We start from the raw sequence: 20,339 nt of genomic DNA, 5'->3' as shown, positions 1-20,339 counted from the left end.
GTGAAACATATGCTGGATAAGTTGGCAGTTCATTCGAATGAATGGTGACCCCAGATTAATAAAGGGACTAAGCCGAAAAGAAGAAAGAAAATACTGCATATTTTGTGACATTTTAAGCACTAATTTAAACTGGATTAGCTTGTCGGGTGGTCATCATAACCACATGTTTTATTGCACCAAAACATTTTCTAAGGATTTAGAACATGCAAAGAAAAATGAATAAAGCTATTTTTAAAATACAAATTTATCCTGTCACATCATTAAAAAGGGAAATCTGTTAAAGTTTTAAATTGAAAAACTGTAGCCTTTAGTAGACAGAATTTCCTCAGTCCGAATTTGGCCATTTGAATAAAAAAATTAAAACATAATAATAATATTAATAACAATAACAATAATATTAATGTAGATCTTCACGATTTTGTCTTGAATAAAATGACATTTGAATATTTATCAATAGCAGAATTTGCCAAAATAGTATTTAAATGAATTCTAATATGGACTGCTTTTAGTGCTTCTCATTGGTTTTTATTTTTATTTTTTGTTCCAGGAATATAGATATAGAATAAAATACAGAAAAAAAGTTACTTGTAAAACGTTTTCTCTATTTAAAAACAATACAGCAGTGAAAGGTGACTTCACTTACGCCAGATTTCTAGCACAGCTGGATGTTGAACTCATAAAAATTGTTAATTGTTTGCATTGAACAAAACTATTGGAGTAAGCGACAGACAACAGAGGATTCCGCTTGGTTTTAAAGCCTTATTTGATGGGTTATTTTTACAACTTATGATGTCGCAGCAGTCAAAATTAGACAAATTAGTTCATGTATAGTACAAATTGTTGACCTTTGTCAGAGGGGTGGGTCTTTTGTATTTACATTCATACTGTTATTTTTACCTGAATGAAACTACTTTTCATTAAAACTTTAACTGCTATATTATATTATATTATATTATATTATATTATATTATATTATATTATATTAAATTATATTATATTATATTATATTATATTATATTATATTATATTATATTATATTATATGTTATATTATATTATATTATATTATATTATATTATATTATATTATATTATATTATATTATATTATATATGATAGTTTGTTTTATCTTTTTTATTAAATTTCTTTTTTTTTTATATGTGTTTTTTTAGGGAAATTTGAACTAAACAGATTTAAAGATTTTATACTGTTTAAACTTTAAATTTAATATATTTGTATAGTTGTTTTAAATGTTCTATTAAAATCATACTTTTTAAATGAATTTGTTCATATGAATATAGCCATTGTTGCTAACTTAAATCATAAATAACTACATTAATATGCTAAGCATTCATCATTTAAAAGTACAATAGTTTGTGCAGAAAAACTACATTGCCCATGATTCTGTGCAAAATGCCACCAATCAGAGGCATGCAGAAAGCAACGCACAACAACAACAACAGCAACAACAACAAACAACAACAAACAGATCTTAATTTCCTTTCAAACTAAATGCTGAACATTGCTGAAAAAGTAGATGGGCACAATACTGAGCTTTATTCCTACTGGATAAAATCCAGCAGCACAATTCCTCATAATATGAAACTAAATGTGTAATTTCATGTTGAGTTTAAACCATTTGACCATGATTTAATATTTCAAATCAACACACTTTTTGAGTTTGACTTTACGTGTATATTCCAGGGAGGCCTTTCATATGAAGAGATGAAAAGCAAGCTGGGTGATGTTTCACAAATCACTGTGGTAAAATCATTTACCATACCAATCAAATGCTTGTTCCTGCATGCATTAAATAAATGAATCTCACTGGATCAGATTGGTGATCTTATTGTGTTGATATAGACAGATTTAAAAATGATTTAAACCTCATTTTCTCTAGAGTCTCAACAACACAGACTTGAATAAGAAGCCAGGAGGAGGTGTGGGAAACTACAGCGCTCCTGGGGGACCGGGGAGTATACGCTCCCACAATCAGAGGATGTCCAGTGTACAGTTCGGAGATGGGTCTCAAAACAGAGCAAAGCCTTCTGGGATGCAAAATTCAGAGCAGCTTGTTAAAATGCCAAATCAGCTGCCTCAAGGACTGGATCCTGAAAAACGAGAGGTGGGTTTAGGCACCTACAAAACTTTAGGTTTTAGGGTAGTTTTGAACAATTTTGGCTACATTTTGGTCAGACATCACAACACATGGAAGGCCATATTCTGCCACTGGATTAAAAAAAGATATGTAAAAGGATGTGTAACGGCGATTGCATCATCTTATGATTAACTTTTTTTTATTTTAATTAATTCAGAGTTTGTATAGTAAACTAGTAAATATCTTGTGATTTCTCTAAATATCTTGGTTTAGACTTAATTTCTTACACTTTACAAAGAGTTTACATCATCTGGAGTTGTTACCTCAAAAATGTTGACTTTTTTAGTATTACAACTTTATTATTTATTATCTGGGCTGTCACTCAATTGAGAATTTACAGTTAGTGTTTCATTTTTATTATATCTCACAATTCTGAGTTTTTATGTTAATGTTGAAATGTATTTTTGCTCAGTTCTGAGTTTCTTGATTAGAATTACAACTTTATTTCTTTTAACTGCACATGTCTTGTAAATTTTCCTCATGAATTCTGAGTTTAAATCTCAAAATTGAGATTTATTTTCTTAAAATTGCTACTTTTTCTCTTGTAACTTGTAGCTCAAGTTCATGAGCAGTTTTTTCATGCAGAATTCTGAGTTCATTTCTCAAAATCGAGATTCATTTACTCTTCTTTATTTCTTGTAACTTTATGAGCTCTCTCACAATTCTGACTTTTCTCGCTTTTCGTTTCTGAGTTTATGACTCAAGATTTCATCTTATGAAATCTTATGAATGTATAGTCAGTAAATATGAATCAAGATTTGTTTACTTAAATGTTTTACTTTATTTCTTGTGGCTGCAAGTTTATGAGCTGTCTCACAATTTTGACCCTTTACTCTGAATTCTGAGTTAATTTCTCAAAATCAGAATTTATTTTCTAAAAATGTTTTTGTTTCCGAGCTGTAGGCAATTCTCAATTTCTCAAATCTTATTATTCTGAGTTTATATATCGCAGTCAAGATCTATTTTCTCAAAATTATAATTGTATTTTTTGTTTATTATGTGTGATCTCAAAAACTCTTGAGGTCATTGCTCAATATCGAGATTTCTTTTCTCAAAATTATGACTTTATTTCTTGTAACTGCAAGTTATAAGCTTTGTCGCAATTCTGACCATTTTCTCAGAATTCTGAGTTTATATCTCAAGATGCCTCAAGATCCAGATTTATTTGCTCAAATTTCTGACTGTATTTCTCGTAACTGCAAGTTTATGAGTGGTCTTGCAATTCTCAGTTTTTTTTCTTAGTATTATAAATTTTTTTCTCAAAATCTGAATTTATTTGCTCAAAATGATGTCATTATTTGTCATAACCGCAAGTTTACGAGCGTACGCAATTCTGAAAGTTTACATCTCGCAATCGAAATTTACTTTCTCAAAATTATGACTTCATTTGTAGTAACTTTATTTCTTGTAACTGCAAGTTTATGAGTGATCTCATGTAAATTTAGACATTTTCTCAAAACTGTGAGTTCATATGTCAGAATCGAGATTTGTTTTCTCAAAATTACTTTATTTCTTATAGCGGCAAGTTTATGAGCTGTTTTGCAATTATGACCTATTTCTCTGAATTCTGAGTTCATTTCTCAAAATCAGAATTTTTTTTCTAAAACTTTATTTATTGTATAGACTGACTTTATTTTTCTGAATTCTGAGAAGTTTACATCTCGCAATGGTAATTTATTTCATAATTACAGTAAAACTTTAATTCTTAGTTCTGGAATTTTACGTGCAATTCTTGCAGTTCACACATTATATTTAACTTTTTTTGTACTCCATTGTAAAAACAAGCATCCATACTTAACTAATATAGAGCTAAGTGTATAATTTAGTAAAAGATCTCCTTTTTTCATCTTTTATTTCTTCAGGAGTATTTGTCTGATGCTGAATTTGAAAATCTCCTGGGCTGCACTCGTGCCAATTTCCAGCGTTTGCCTAAATGGCGTCAAAACGACCTGAAAAAGAAGGCAGGACTATTTTGATTCGCTTTTCACCAACAAGATGAAGACCTTCATACCTGATTATGCACTTAATGGATATTTTAAGATGGCAAGCTATCACTATTATACATTTATTTATTCATTAATGCATTTAAACATTTCGCGGCTAACATTTAAAAGTGCAACCCAATAGAAATGCCATGTAAATATATTTTACAAAAGACGAATTTGTGTTTACCCAGTCACTTGAAACACATTGTGAATCCTGTTTAGTACTAATAAAAACACACTGTATGCCAATAAATCTTTCTGAGATGTTTAATCCATATTTAATAGTTGTCACAGCATTTTATAGTCAGTAAAGATATTTATTTATCCTTTTCTGACGTCACAACAGGAAACTAAAATAAAAAAGATTGCTGAAGTAAACAACCACTGGAAAAGATATTATATAATTTACATGAACATAAAAATAGAAACATTTCGAGAAACAGATTAGAAAAAAAGCAGCAACACCTTAAACCAACAGAGTATAAAATAAACACCAAAAAATATAAAGCACACCTATGTACACCCTGTTTTACCAATCCTTTTCTATTATATTATACACATTTGTAAGGCAACTTTGACAAGAAATCTAGAAAACACCACTGCTGCTCAGAGACATAACATCTGATTATGAATGATAAACATGTTCATCTGAAAATAACAGATAGCATATATAGGGTAAACAGTTCACTGTCTAACATTTAATCCAGCAATGCTGTATTAAAACAGCATTAAACCAAAAAGAAACTGAACACAGGAATGCTGTTTTTAATATGAAATTCTCACAGTATATACCAGGGGTGCCCAAACTTTTGCTTATGAAGGGCCAACAACCAAGCTTGATTGAGGGTGGTAGGCTGAAGGTTCAAGCTTTAATACCATTAAAGCTCGAGCGACACGAGTCAAACATTTCATTTCAGTTGGCTTTAATGTAGCTCAAAAATTAAACAAATAAGCAAAAGTTTACGGTAAAATGACGACCTCTGTTAAAGGCATTCACCCCAACCTTTTCATCATTCTAAATCTCTTCTCAGATTGGATGGCGAGCCAAACCAAAGGTTATCATAGGCCAACTTTGGCATGCGGGCCCTACTTTGGGCATCTCTGGTATATACTATAACCATAACAAGTAAAAATGACTCATACCTCACCTCTAATGGCTTTTTCAGTTGCACCAGTTAAAAATATTGAAGGTTGATTAAAGGGACAATTAAAAAAATAATAATTACATATGCCCTTGGAAATCAATTCCAAGTTAGCAAATATTGCCTATCAATGGAAAATGTCATTTCAATCCCTGGTTAAAGCAAATTCTAAGTTTCAACTATTGTTATGAATTGTTATGGGTTCTTGGTGTGGCCTTAAAACTCTTTAATTTAGGCACATTTGTGACTAATATGAGGACTTTAAATGTTTGGAAAGAACACATACACCCTGTCTGACAATCAGAAAGAAAAAACATAAATACAAACACTGTTTAAATAATCTGCTAATGTAAAAAGGCAACAGTGTAGTATATTTTAAATATAAAAGTCTTAATATTAAGATAGAAAACAATGTCAAATGGTAAAAAGATATACTTGTACAATCACTTGAATGCAGTGTTTGGTAACAATTGTGCTACAAATAGAGACTGGAATGGTTTAACTTTTTTCTAAATCTGTACACTTTCTGCATTTTCTAAAATCAGCGTAATTCTTCAATATAGACCTTGATATGGTAAGTATGGTATGTCATTTTATGTGTCATGTTTTCTTTTTTGGTTACCAACAATAACTTTTAAAAGAAAGACTTGACCCACACCTAATATTTCCACAAAGTACTTTCAGCTATTTGGTACTCATAAAGGCCAATTTATACTTCTGTGTCGAGTGTATGCTGTAGATTTCCCACGGACCCTGAAGCGAGCCCTGATGCACACCTCTATAAAAATTTAACTACTGAACATGTCCCGACAATGCAGAGTGTAAGATCTGTGATTGGTTGGCTTGGTGGAGGTGACAAGTTTGGGAAGGGCCACACAGCGCATGTTCAACACATCTCTATTGTGTTTATTTTGGGATTCAAGTTGGGATTAAATGTTTGCCCTGCCTGTCTTTTTCTTCCTTTTATTCCACCATCCACACTGAGACAGAGCAGCAGCGCTTTAAAATCAAAACAGCCTCTTCAGTTTCCAAAAAGCTCCGCCGTAGAGTGGACAGATGGTGTAACCATATCAAAACATGCGTTTTCAAATTAAAACATAGTGTAAACGGGGCACCGCATCGCACAACATTTCTAGCGTAAACTCACAACACCTGCAAATAAACTCGACACAGTGGAACATAGAAACTCCAACTCCTATCTCAGAAGTGTTCCTGCACAGCTGCATGGACAGAAATATAAACCAGGCTTTAGAGCAACTAACTGGTAAACCGTAAGGCACTGATAAATGTCCAGATCTTCCGGAATGTGTTCATTGAGGATTGTCCTGCTCTGAATGCTTTGAGGCGATTGAGAGAAAAGTCTTTTAAGCATCTAGAAGCATAACGTGTACAAAGAGTCCTGCTGAAGGAATGATGATTCCTCTCTTCGTGAGCAGAGGCATATGACGATAACCTGAAGACAGAAGATTCACAATAAAGATTTACAACTGCAGAACTGTAGATCAAATTTAAAACAGTGCTAATACTGTCTCACTTGGTGAACATGAGCAAAGAAGACTGTAAAAAATGTCTTGAAATGTTTAACCTTTTGATCGTTTTGCTCAAAATATTAACAAAGAAACCAAAGACATGCATGTTGTTTTTTAATGAGACTGGAAGCTTGTTTCTTAAAACTGTTAAAATTGTTTGTGAGAATGGTGGTGTCAGATTGTAGTTTTGTAGACTTTATGATCTAAAAACTAGGGCACAAATATATTGTTTTAGCATCAATATCGCAACATGAGAATCGACAATAGTCACATCGCAAGATCTCAATTTCGAGTGAATTTAAACCATTTGGATGCAAGAAATGATAATTTGTGCTACTTTAACAGAGATTATTTGTGTTTAATTATTTATTCAATGATGAATATGCTGTGTTATTTTACATTTGAATTACTGTACCTTAATACTGTTAGACTCAACCATAAAGCACTGTACTATTTTCATCTGTGCTTTATATATATATATATATATATATATATATATATATATATATATATATATATATATATATATATATATATACTACAGTTCTGTCTGGTTCTCGAATCTGATTGGCTTATAGCCTGACAGCCATGAGATATAGCAATATCAGCACCAGTACAGCCTCTTTACCCTTGGTGTATCACTCCGCCCACATACAGCCAGCAACAAACAGTGACACCACAGTTTGACAAATATTGCTGCTGTTAGACAACAAAATGTACTTTTGAGGCTTTTTAGTCGATAATGTAGTTGTTTAGATTGCAACTATGCCATTTATTTGTAAGAAAAGTGTCTATTTTAAAATATTTACAATTTCTGAGAGAGCTCGTCGGCGGCCATTGACCTGCCATAGTGCAGTAGACCAAAGACATTGGCTGCATCCGAAACCACCTACTACTCAGTAGGTACTGCATTTGAATTTAAAAGTACTACTCAGCTGTTAGGAAAGTATGAATGGAATTCGGACGTACTACATCCGCCATTTTGCCATGGTCATGTGACCTACCTGCATCAGTTGCGTCACTTCACTCCCATTCATGAACTCTCTCGCGGGGCATCATGGGATAGCGCAGCGTGCATGGGATGCGCACTACAGAATCTCGGCCGAAGTAGTAAGTCATCCAGGTACTTCATGCATACTGATTTTCGAATTCTATGAATTCGGACATACTACTAGTCGCATACTGATTTTAGCGTACTGTATAGTATGGAAATATGCGATTTCGGGCGCAGCCAGTGATTTTCTATCGTCAAATAAATTAATAATTTTATCTGAAAATGGCAAAGAAAGCGTTCTTGCAGGACTGCCAGAGTTCATCAAGATTTTTTAGGATTCATCTTCAATGCCTCCTCCTTCATCTTACCCCAGACATGCTCAATTATGTTTAAACTGGTGACTGGGCTGGCCAATCCTGGAGCTCCTTGACCTTCTTTGCTTTCAGGAACTTTGATGTGGAGGCTGAAGTATGAGAAGGATCTCCTTCCTGCTGAGGAATTTGCCCTCTCCTGTGGTTTGTGATGTAATGGGCAGCAAAAATGTCTTGATACCTCAGGCTGTTGATGTTGCCATTCTCTCTGCAAATCTCTCTCTGATTTAGAATGTCAGATCGCCCCTCATACTAAATGCAACCACAAACCATGATTTTTCCTTCACCAAACATTTCTGTGAGAATCTTGAGTCCATGCTGGTTCCACTAGGTGTTCTGCAGTGTTTGTGATGATTGGAATGCAGTTCAACAGATGGTTCATCTGAAAAATCGACTTTCTGCCACTTTTCCAAACGATCAATTAGAATTAAAGGTTTTTTTTGAAGCTCTTAAAACTGGGATCGACAACAAGACTTTTGTCAGGTAGTGTATACATATCAGAAAAGCAAAATTTTGCAATGTCAGTTATTCCATTATCATGTAGCCCTACTAAATACTCAACTAACCTCTGCAATTCTACAGCTGTGTCCTCTTCCAGATTCATTCATAACACATAAGGTTGACTAAATTACTTCCCTGATAGGGGAAATGTGATGTTGGACAATTTCAGTGTTTCCACTATTTTCTTACATTGAATGTCAACAACTAATCACAGCTGTTCTTTTACATATTGTGCAGTCTCCAATTCCTAGTGATTCAGGTATAATAAAAAATGAAATATTAATGTAAAGGAACCTTCAAATATTTTGATTATTTATTTAAATTAAAAATAGCAAAAAAAATAAAAAATAAAAATAAATAAAATAGCCCAACATCACCAACGCTAATTTCCTCCATCAATGCAATAATTTAAAAGCAAAAAGTTTTATGAATGAGTCTGGAAGAGGGTGAGTGTCTGTCTTTATCACTGTTTAGAACAGGGGTGTCAAACTCAATTCCTAGAGGGCCGAAGCCCTGCACAGTTTAGTTCCAACCCTGCTCCAACACACTTACCTGTAGGTTTCAAACAAGCCTGAAGGACTCAATCAGTTTGATCAGGTGTGTTTAATTAGGGTTGGAACTAAACTGTGCAGAGCTGCGGCCCTTTTGGAACTGAGTTTGACACCTGTGGTTTAGAAGAAGGTACAAGTGGCAAGTACAAAAAATCCCCCAAAACCACTAAATTCCAAAAAATAGTTGGGTGTTGTAGTCAGAAAATCTCCAAAACTCAAGACTTCCAGGTCAGTTGTCCAAAATCAGACTTCATCTACATTACCACTGACAGTCTAAAAGTGAATGCCCTAACTCACATCCAAAACAAGCTTTCTTTCTTGATAATATTTTGAGCATTTTCAACAATTATAACAATAATTCACACATGCCTTCTTTCCTCATATGTATTAAGTGATCTAGTGTTATTAGTGTACAGTATGTTGGTGATCTCACCGTTCTGCATGCTTGTAAGGGGTATAGTGTACAGGCCAATCAGGTCATTTTTTGAAGCAGCGTCATAATCCTCCACTACAAATCGCACCAATGCCAGTTCTGGCACATTAACTGTGAACTGGAAGTTTGTATTCCACATTGGATTAAAGCCTGTTATTAAACACACAGACACACAATTTAGTGGCTTGTACTTTTGTGAAAAGTATTTACTAAATGTGCAAATGTTTATACTGGTTGTCACTTGCCATTGTTGTCAATGTGATGTGTCTGTTTGCTGGCGTTGTCCTGTGGAACACCGTAAATCTCCACCCGGACATGAGGATCTACAATGGACTTCTCCTTGTTCTTGTTGATCTTCGGGAGCTGCTGGGCTGAAATGACCTAGAGAGACATTTAAGATAGATTCACATTTTGTTTAGAGATATTGGCCAATATTTGAGATATTTTTTGTTAATTCATCAATGTAAGGTGATATCTTTATCTTAATTTTAGACACACTTTAAGAAATTCTGTACTGATAGTATTGTTAGTTATGAATAGTATTGTTAATGTTATCATCAGCAAATCAGAAAAAAGTAACTTGTGTTAAATTTTTTGTATATGTTTTACTATATTTTTTACTCTAAATTTTCCTACACATCACCCAAAAATTGTATACATAAAATACTGAATAAAATATTTTTTGATGTTTTTCTTAAAAATGACTTACTGCCTTAAATTTATACCATAATTTATGTAAAATTAACTTTACAATTCACTTCAACTTACATTACATAAACACATCAATTAATGTAAAACTTACAAAATGAAGTTAAAATATGGTTAACCTATTTAAATAAGTTCAAAAAACGTATTATCTAAAAACTATATATCCAAACACACATCCTATTCTTTATGCCCCTTGTAGTGATGCATACATCTCCAATACCCGACAGATGGACAAACCTAAACTTGTTTTTATTTATAAATATGCATATAATAAATAATATTGCTAATAAAAATAACATTATACAGATGCAAAACTGTCATGAATAAACTAAAAAAGGTTTAAATATTTATGTAAAAGATCATTTTTATTATCTTAACATTTTATTATCTTAACAACAACATTATAATCCTTTAATTTCCCTTAAAATACTTTAATTTTTTTTTATGTAAAGAAATTTGTGTATTGCTGTACATCCGGTGTGCATTAAGCAATGTGTAAGTGTTTGAACCCACATAGGCACATAACAAACGTCCTCTGCACTGGACTTTAGACCTGCTTTTAGATGGTCAATGGCGCAGTCTATTTCAGTTCCTCAAGAGCAACGCACCAACAATGAACTTAACACACCTCCTTTATAGACCGTAACCCCAATTAGGTCCACAAAGTGGAACAAATGGGTTTACTGTTTAAAGAACATGGTGCAAAACGGGAAAATTAGACTTGCGCTGGTCTGAAAATAGCAACAAATCACGGCAAACACGTCTTGCGCCTTTTTGCGCTGGGTGTATGATGGGGTTATGGTTCACATTTCTTTACAGTGTAGTTAAATATCCACACATTTTCTTGCATACATTAATTTGCTGTTTAAAAATGATTTGTTTTAGTAATTAATATGTTAGCAATAATAACATATTTTTGCTTTAGAAATATTTCTTGTAGCAAGAATACTTTTTACTTTTATTATGTAAATTTATCTGTGCATCCCTAATTTGTTTTATAATCTTTGTCTCTGTGTGTCTCTATTTAGCATCCTGTAAGTTTGAGTCAAGGCCCAATAATTAAAACTATAAAAATATGACTATATATGTGTCTATATACAGTATATCTTGTCAGGGTGATCTCACCATGATGTGCAGGACCTTCTTCTGCAGCCAGGGCCCTTTTCTGAGGTTGATGGGGTCAAACTGTGAGGCCGGGTCTCTCAGAAACTCAGGCTTCAGTATGTAGCCGGACTTGCCATTAGGAAGAAATCGGGCCTGGTTCAGATCCATCTCTTTGCAAGGAGTCTGAAAGTTTAGAGCCACTGTGGACCAACAAAACCAATTCAAAATGTTCCTTCTATGCATAAGTTGACTTTGAACAAACTCATATTGTATTATTTTGTAGGAGATTTGCACCTATTTGGCATCCAGCGTTCCACAGTGGCACAGGATTGTAGTTTGATGAATCTGTTCTGGATCCAGCCGGGTAGATTCTGCTCAGCTTATCAATGTTGTGACGAATGAATGCGTTAGCTTTAAGACAAAGTATCATAAAAATAGTCAAATAAATTTTTATATACAAATTAAATGTTATATACAAGACAAGTTAAACCTAATAGAGTAATGCAGTGATGTATTTTTGTAGAGGTGTATCTGCCCAATTCAATATTAACCACTACGGTTGAGTACTGAAAATGCATACAGTATACAGTATGCATACAGGTGTGTAAATGCAGATTCCGGTTTCTCATTTCAATGCCACTAGGCCAACAAATGCCAAGGTTGATGACTGAAATCAGGGGTAGAGGACTATAAACAAGCTTCTTTACTTGAAGCAATTAGTAGACTACATTTAAAATCATTAAACTTAGTAATTATTTTAATTTTAATTATTGTTATACTAGCTTACTGCATGTTTGTGGCCTGTTTTTGTAACATGTGCATACAACATAATACAGCTTGCACATGTGCTTTGAATAGCGTTTGTGCTTTGAATTGTGTTTGTTCACAAGGTGTCAGCACTGAACATTGTTTGCTTCACAATTAGAAGAGAAACTGAGAGACAAAACAACAGCAGCAAAATTGAAAACAGCAATAACCATAGACACAGTTACTTACAGAGTTTGACAAGAATGTGAAGGTGATAACAGATAGCAGCTATTGTAATCTAAATCGAGTACAAATTAATATTTATAGCTTACAACTTTTGTTGTATAAAAATGCAAACAAGTTATGATAGACTTAAGGTACAATGTCAGTGTTATATCTAGGGCCAGGCAGAATCTGCTGACATTTTTTGCAATTTCTGCGCAGAATTTTGTAAAAAAAAAAAAAAAAAAGAAAACATCTGTGGATTTATGCAGAATGATTTTGGGAGTATCATAATTAAAAGCTTAATAACTTATATTTAATATTTACAATGCAAAGCTAATCAGATCCACTTGTTTAGTAGACAAAGCGAGAGATTTTAATTATAAAACTACTAAAAGACAGAAAATATTGCTTTACAAACTGTATTTCAAATAAATCTATTAACATTTAATATGACTGAAATTAACTTAAAAACTGAATAAATATAAATTTACAGACATTTACACAAGTAAATAAATAGACTCAATGATGAGCTAAAAATCTGCACAAACCTGCAGATTTCTGCACGTGCAGATTCCTTGTGGGCCTGGCTGTAACCATTGTCAAAATTTAATATTTATAGTGTAATAAATTGTGACAAGCGATAGGACAGGAGAAGTGTCACTTTTATATACAGTTGTTGTTTTTGTTTTACCAAAAAAGACAAATATTTATATTTACATAGATGTTATGGTAATGTTTTGTTCAATATAAAGATGTGTTTTTTATAAACTGGTATACAGTTGTCAACATTTGAAGTGGATTAAAATTGTTTTTCAAAATTGTCCTAAAACAGAAACGAGTGTTGTTGAATAGTTTTAGGACAACTTTTATGTTGAATACTATATACTGTACTTTATCAGGCATTGTTAGGCACTTACGCACATTACAAAAAATTCTTTTTGCTGCTTGTTCAAACAACTTATTTAAAATGAGCTGAATCAACAAAAAACTTCATTTTTAATTTTTGTTTTGGTATTGTATTTTTTTTAAAGTACTTAAATTAGTAAAACTTGCAAAAGCTTTTTCTTTTCTTTTTTTACATTGTATATCAATTTAAAGGGATAGTTCACAAAAAAGAAAATTCTGTCATCATTTACTCATACTCCACTTGTTACAAACCTCCACAAGAAATCAAAACTAACCATATGATTTTGTTATCTCACATTGTCATTAGAAAAATTGTTTGCCCTTTTAATCTTTAACTGAAATCCATAAATGCACTTACATTACATATATCTTAAGAACTGGGCATGGCTAAAATATTTAATCACGCTGCTGCAACTGTCAGTTTTGACAACAAACTAAAATTGTGAGCAGGAGTCTGTTAGGTTATAATAACTCTTCCCAAACCCCTTTGCCCATCTTTCTGAATGAAAAGCCTACTATACTACATCCAATCATCTCGCAGTAGAAAAAAACAAGCTACGTCCTCTGTTGTGTCATTTAATATTCCGTTTCGCTAAACTGAGTCACAAATCCAACAAAATAATGGTTGCAGCTTCCGGTTCATTGGGACTATAAGTTTCTTTCTACTACTGAACACAAAGAAAGATATACAGAATAATTTTGGGGGAAGAAAACGGAGTCAATTGGCCCATGACCATTTTTTGTCCCTCTTACGTATTTCAATGGCTGCTTTCTTCTAACACTCTTCATAATAAATTGTTTTGTATTCAACAGAAGAAAAAAAAATTGTAAAAAAAAAAAAAAACACTTGAGATTGTTTGAGTAAATGGTGAGGAAATTTCCATTTTTTGGGAATTATCTCTTTAAAAGTATTGATTTGCCACCTATTTTAAAAAAGAAATGCGAAAAATGTAACTATTAGCAACACTATTAACCACAGACAATTTCAGACATCAAACCAAAACCCACTGATACAATTATCAATACTAAAAAATACTCCACAACTCAGCACACCCTGCATACCCTTGTACCTGATTGTTCAGCTAAGTTCATGGCTTTGCCCTCCTTGAAGGAAGCCATCTCATAGAAGGCCTGTTTTTTCCTTGATTGCTCGAAGCTGGTGAAATGCACACTCTTGCAGTAGACAACCAGGTCTGACAGCTCCTTGGCCAGCTTGATCTTTTTGGATTTCTAAAAAGGAAACAAAACCAATTACAAACACAGTAGGCCACAACATATAAACAATAAACTTCACATGGAGCATGCAAAGACAATGGGATGCCAAACAGGCACAAGTCTGCGGTCTACTGATTTGAATCAGGCCTTTGAGTGTATTTGTCATAGCTGTGTGCACTGATCTGAACTCAACCCTATCTACCACAACTTTGTGTATGCAAATAAGAGTAGGTGTACTTTGTTGAGCGTTTTGAAAATTTGCTTTCCAATTTACATTTAATATGGAACCTTCCAAACTTTAAAACAGTACAAATTAGGTATGTTTTCATGTTTATGAGGGTGTTCTAATTCTTCAATACACTGATAGTGGTTAGAGCAGGTTAAACTCGGGTCTGTGGGTACAGCTCTTGCTGGTTTTGGGTCTTAAACACACCTTCGAATCTTTGTGTGTGGGTTCACCCTCTTTCAGATCGGCAGCCTCGTCTTCCTCTGACACACTCTCCACATCCTCCGCAGTGTTGTTGTTGAAAGCAGCATCAAGTTTGTTCAAACGCTTTCCCTTGATCAAGAAACGTCCCTTCAGGTCCTGAAAAAGAAATGTAGATGACACAAATATAATATCATCTAGATTTTTAATAATATCATCTATTTCCAAAATTGCAATGAAATAGACAAAAATGCATTAATATTTATCCATATAATGTTAACATATATTAATGTCTGTACTATATATTTTACTGTACAATACATTTTAATTAATATTTCAATTTATAGAATAAATCAAATAATTATTGGAAATTAAAACTAATAAATTAACAGAAAAAAAATCATTTAAGGTTAATTGATTAAAACATAATAGTTTTAATAACTCATTTCTAATAACTGATTTATTTTATCTTTGCTATGATGTCAGTAAATAATATTTGACTAGATTTTTTTAAAGACACTTCTATAAAGCTTAAAGTGACATTTAAAAGCTTATCTAGGTTCATTAAGTTAACTAGGCAAGATAGTATATTAAGGCAAGTTATTGTATTACGATGGTTTGTTCTGTAGATAATCAAAAAAAATATATAGCTTAAAGGGGCTAATAATTTTGACCTCAAAATGGCTTTTAAAAAATAAAAACTGCTTTTATTGTAGCCGAAATAAAACAAATAAGACTTTCTCCACAAGAAAAACCATTATCAGACATACAGTGAAAATTTCCTTGCTCTGTTAAACATCATTTGGGAAATATTTAGAAAAGAAAAGTGGGGCTAATAATTATGACTTCAACTGTTCATATATATATAAAAAATACAACATATAAACACAGTGCTCAACATATATGAGTACACCCCTCACAATTCTCTCACTTTCTAAAGGAGCTTTACAATATTATATTTGTGTACATACATTAGATTAGTCAGTACTGAAACCAAAACTGAAACATAATCTAACAAAATAACGTTGATAACTGTCCAAAATTAGTACACTAAATTTATTGTTAATATAATAATAAAAAAAATTAGCAAAAACGTTAAAATAATAAATAAAAAATGTACAAAGAGCAAAATTCAAAAGGAACAAAACTTTTTTTGGAAATTTTGTAAATTGTAATTTTCTTTTCAATATTTTGATTTGGAATTTAAATGTATAATCTTTCTATTTCTAAAGATGTTCATTGAATGAAAAATATTTTTACTATATCTGTTTAATAAACCTGTCTTGTTTTAATGCACCAAAATATATTACCTATATACTGTATATTACCTATATATGTTTTTTCTTGTGTTCTTTTGTTGAACACACAATTATATTTGAAATACTGAACATATATTTTATATTATTTTAAAACATGTTGGTATCCAAACAATCCATGATTGGCATAGAATAGAATAAAAATAATTCAAGTCAATTCAAGTCAAGGATAACCATAAACTTTAAGGGGAATTTAATGTTGACCAGTAATTCTGTAAGTTAACTACACCTTTAATATTAAAAGTTTACATGTTAACATTAATTTTAAATATACTATTCATAAATATTCTGAAGAAATAAATCTTTTCCCCAGCCAACACATTCAAAGTCAAAACCAAATTAGTTTTATTTTTAGCAAGCATTACTGATTGATAAATTGCAGACAACATTACAATACTGTACAATGAAGAACAAACCCTAAGGTGAAAGTTAAATGTTGGTGTGAGCTATGTGTAGGAAATTCTAGATAATCTTTACATATTATATGGAAGTGAAAAATGATGCTTTTCTATTGTCTTTCTTGCTGGCATGTTTGTGGATTTGATGGTTTATGGCTGATCCACCCTCAGGCTGACAAACTGGATTTCCATATATTCATTCAGAGAAACGGGCAGAACTTCTCAGTACAGGACAAAGGTCATGGCTATAGAAGAAAAAGCCTGTCGGACAAGCTTAAAAATGCAGTGACATCAACCAGAAGCTCCTCCCACCCCACAACCAAAATAAACACCTCAGACCCTGCCTGTCTGAACTTGTACTGTCATGTCTTTGCCTTTCACACTGCTCTGAAACTTTGCTCTGCTTTGGTGATTCAATCAAATACAAAAAAGTGATTCATGTAATCTTTAGCTCCACTGATAATCACTTTCTTCCTTTATTTCAATTCATGGATACTAAAGTAAACAGGAAGATGACATTATAAGGATGTCATCTAGGAAAGTTTGCTGAGGTGAAGCTTTAAGAGAAACTTTAAGAGATCTTGTGACCACTTTAGGTGTTGTCTTTGTTTTCAACAAGGTGGCAATAAGTAGCATCATCTATTTTATGAAGAGTTGTGTGCGTGTCTGCTCTTTTCCACAGCCTGGAAGTAAAATCTCTTTTCACATTAATCATCATTGTGAAATAAGTCACATAAATACTCTCACAACTATCTCATTCAATGTAAATCCAAGTGTGATGTCTAAATAGTAAAAAATAACTTTTCATTGACAGTTACATTTAGTTTTTAGGCCATTTGTTCCTGTAAATCAACCTAATCATGCACATTTAAATGTAAGATGTCTTTCTCTTCAAGTAATTCTTTAAAAAAAACAAAAACATATTGCTTTTAGTTTGGAATTGGTAAAATGTGCTTTGGCAAAATGATTATCAGAATACTGACTGAATAATTCTGCACACCCAGCAATAGAAATAGAAACTCTTACAGATGTTTTAACATGCAAAATTCATTCATTCATTCATTTTCTTGTTGGCTTAGTTCCTTTATTAATCTGGGGTCGCCACAGCGGAATGAACCGCCAACTTATCTAGCAAGTTTTCCCATCTCTGGGAAACATCCACACACACTACGGACAATTTAGCTTACCCAATTCACCTGTACTGCATATCTTTGGACTGTGGGGGAAACTGGAGCACACAGAGGAAACCCACGCGAACACAGAAAGAACATGCAAACTCCACACTGAAATGTCAACTGAGCCGAGGCTCGAACCAGCAACCCAGCGACCTTCTTGCTGTGAGGCAACAGCACTACCTACTACGCCACTGCTTCGCCCCAACATGCAAAACTAAGTGTAAAAATAATTGAAGTAAACATTAATTGTTAAATGGTTCATATTATTTAGATTTCTCTATACTCAATGTCTTTAAGCATTTTAAATTAAACAAAAATCCAGGTAAAAAATGTTTTTGCATTTTGAGTACATATTTGCCATGCAGACCTTTCAAAGGTTCCTTGGTTTAAAAGATTTGCTTTACAAATCTCTACTCTACTGGCAATAAACCAGTTTTGGCATGCAAAATGTTGCTAATGTGACTGTAACTTAGCAGAATTAGAAGAGAAAATCAACTCTTCCCACGGAAATTCCAGTTCCATCACAAACAGATCCGTAATATCAAGTAATAGCAGAGTAACAAGTTGGGGTTTTCTACACTCTGAAAATATTGTAATCAACCAATTGCATCAGAAACTAGCCCTTAAGCATTCTAAAATTCAAACTGAGCATAAGTGTTGTGATCTCCAGCAGTCTGTCCTCCAGCAGAGGAGATTGTAATCATCAGCAGTGTTTTCTCCATTGGAAATCAATTACTACTGAGCTACATATCCCAGAAGTCTTTGCACCAATCACTCCTGCCACAGCTGACAGTCATTTGGACACAAACACACACGTACACACACAAACAGCTGATACTCATGATCATTGATTACTTGGACTATTTAAACCCATCTGAAGCTGAACATTGCGACCTGTTTTCCTTGTTTTGCCTTGTCGTGTTTGACCCTCGCCTTGTTTAGTTTGTTTATTCCTGTATGCTGCCTGCCTTTGATCATTCGCCTGCTTATTGACTACAATTCTGGATTGCCTGTATACATCTGTTTGCTCCTGTGTTGACCATTGCTTGCCAGACCTAGTGGTGGGCAAAGCAAGGCTTTATGAAACACTGAAACAGTCGAAGCAAATGTGTCGAAGCTTTGAAACGTTTCGAAACCCAACTCTACAGTGACACCTAGTGATCATTTTTATGTGTTGCACTGAAACGGCTTCAGCAAAGAATAGTTGAGCAAATTGAGGTATTAAACCCCACTTTGCAGAGCTAAACCTTTTAGTGATTTAGTGGAACGGTTAAAGTTTCAGACTACCATGTGGGGATAGTGGGTTCGAATCCAGGCTGACAGCTATTTGGAAATGCTTAATATCAGTTGGTAATGCTTTGTTCTTGTATCGTTTTGTTTCAACATTGGTCTGACATCCGAATAAACACTTTGTTAATAAATTTGTCTTGTTTTGGTCATAAAACAGGGTTGTTGCTAGATCAGACACAATTGTGGCCAGAATTTACCAAGAATTATTTATATTATTCATTAAATTTCCCATTTATTGTATTTTATAAACCCAAACCCTAAACCCGACCATCACAGTACTGTAAAAATATATAATTATTGTTTTAAAGTGTTACAAAAAGATGCTAAATTGATGGCGTATCAGTAGCTGTATCTTATTTAGACTACACCATAAAACAGAAACATGATTAAAATAAATAAAACCATAATTTAAGGGTATTTCTACAAGTCGGGATTCGAACCCAAAAGTTATTTAATGCACAGTACCACTGTACACATGTACAGTCCACAAGGCCACATGAGACCAAATTGTTTTCTGACCCTGGCACTCAAATGCAAATTCGCCAGGTCTCGAAACGCTTCTAAACTGATCAATGCTTTGAATCGCTTTAGTCACGTGACCAGGTGTTTCGAAACACTTTAGTTGAAACACTTTAGGTGCAGTGTTTCAAGTTGGCCTCAAGTTGGCTCCAACATTGTGATGATTTACTTAATAAATATCACAAAGTGATAGTTCTGTCAAAAATATCAATTCTGTCATCATTTACTCATCTTTACCTTGTTCCAACTTGTTTGAGTTAAACACAACGGAAGATCTAAAGTATATTGGGAAAACAGCCATTGATATCAATAATAAGCTGCTTTTCCCACCAACATTCTTCAGAACATTTTGTGTTATGTTTAACAGAAGAAAGAAATTTGTTTAAGTTTAGAACCACTTGAGTGTGAGTAAATCATGTGCTATTTAATTTATTTCTTTAAAGTATATAGGTAACAGTGATGATATGTATGGCTTTAAAGGATAAGGCTTATTTTGTAAAGTGTTAGCTTAAAAAGCACTTGTGCATGTGATGTGATTTGACTAGAGGGCTGAATATCAAAACAAATATTATCACATCACTCTCTTTCTTTGTTTTTCTGTCTGTTATTAAAGGTGTAAGAAGCACTAGAACAGTGTTATATATTTT

General features: G+C 33.1%; 2 protein-coding genes across 10 annotated transcripts in view; one reads left to right on the top strand and one right to left on the bottom strand.

Moving 5' to 3' along the window:
• vill (villin-like) overlaps positions 1 to 4,865 on the top strand; it is a 31,531-nt gene extending 26,666 nt beyond the window's left edge. For 4 of the 8 annotated variants that reach the window (XM_009297407.5, XM_021470312.3, XM_073940645.1 and 1 more), the window contains 3 exons: positions 1,703 to 1,762; positions 1,899 to 2,123; positions 4,019 to 4,865. In XM_009297407.5, coding sequence (XP_009295682.1) covers positions 1,703 to 1,762; positions 1,899 to 2,123; positions 4,019 to 4,132 — 399 coding nt within the window. In that variant the 3' untranslated portion in view covers positions 4,133 to 4,865. The remainder of the gene's footprint in view (positions 1 to 1,702; positions 1,763 to 1,898; positions 2,124 to 4,018) is intronic. The other 4 variants (XM_073940648.1, XM_021470314.3, XM_073940647.1 and 1 more) reach the window with 1 other exon arrangement.
• plcd1a (phospholipase C, delta 1a) overlaps positions 4,397 to 20,339 on the bottom strand; it is a 46,174-nt gene continuing 30,231 nt past the window's right edge. The window contains exons 9-15 of one of the 2 annotated variants that reach the window (XM_005162701.6): positions 15,001 to 15,153; positions 14,423 to 14,582; positions 11,769 to 11,885; positions 11,496 to 11,674; positions 9,908 to 10,043; positions 9,663 to 9,812; positions 4,397 to 6,736 (exon numbers count right to left, since the gene is read on the bottom strand). In XM_005162701.6, the coding sequence (XP_005162758.1) occupies positions 6,648 to 6,736; positions 9,663 to 9,812; positions 9,908 to 10,043; positions 11,496 to 11,674; positions 11,769 to 11,885; positions 14,423 to 14,582; positions 15,001 to 15,153 (984 nt within the window). In that variant the 3' untranslated portion in view covers positions 4,397 to 6,647. 2 annotated transcript variants of the gene reach the window in all.

Source organism: Danio rerio, chromosome 24 (assembly GCF_049306965.1).
Source record: "Danio rerio strain Tuebingen ecotype United States chromosome 24, GRCz12tu, whole genome shotgun sequence".
Taxonomy (NCBI): Eukaryota; Metazoa; Chordata; class Actinopteri; order Cypriniformes; family Danionidae; genus Danio; species Danio rerio.
Note: the sequence above shows the minus strand (reverse complement) of the source record. Positions and strands in the feature narration are given on the sequence as shown.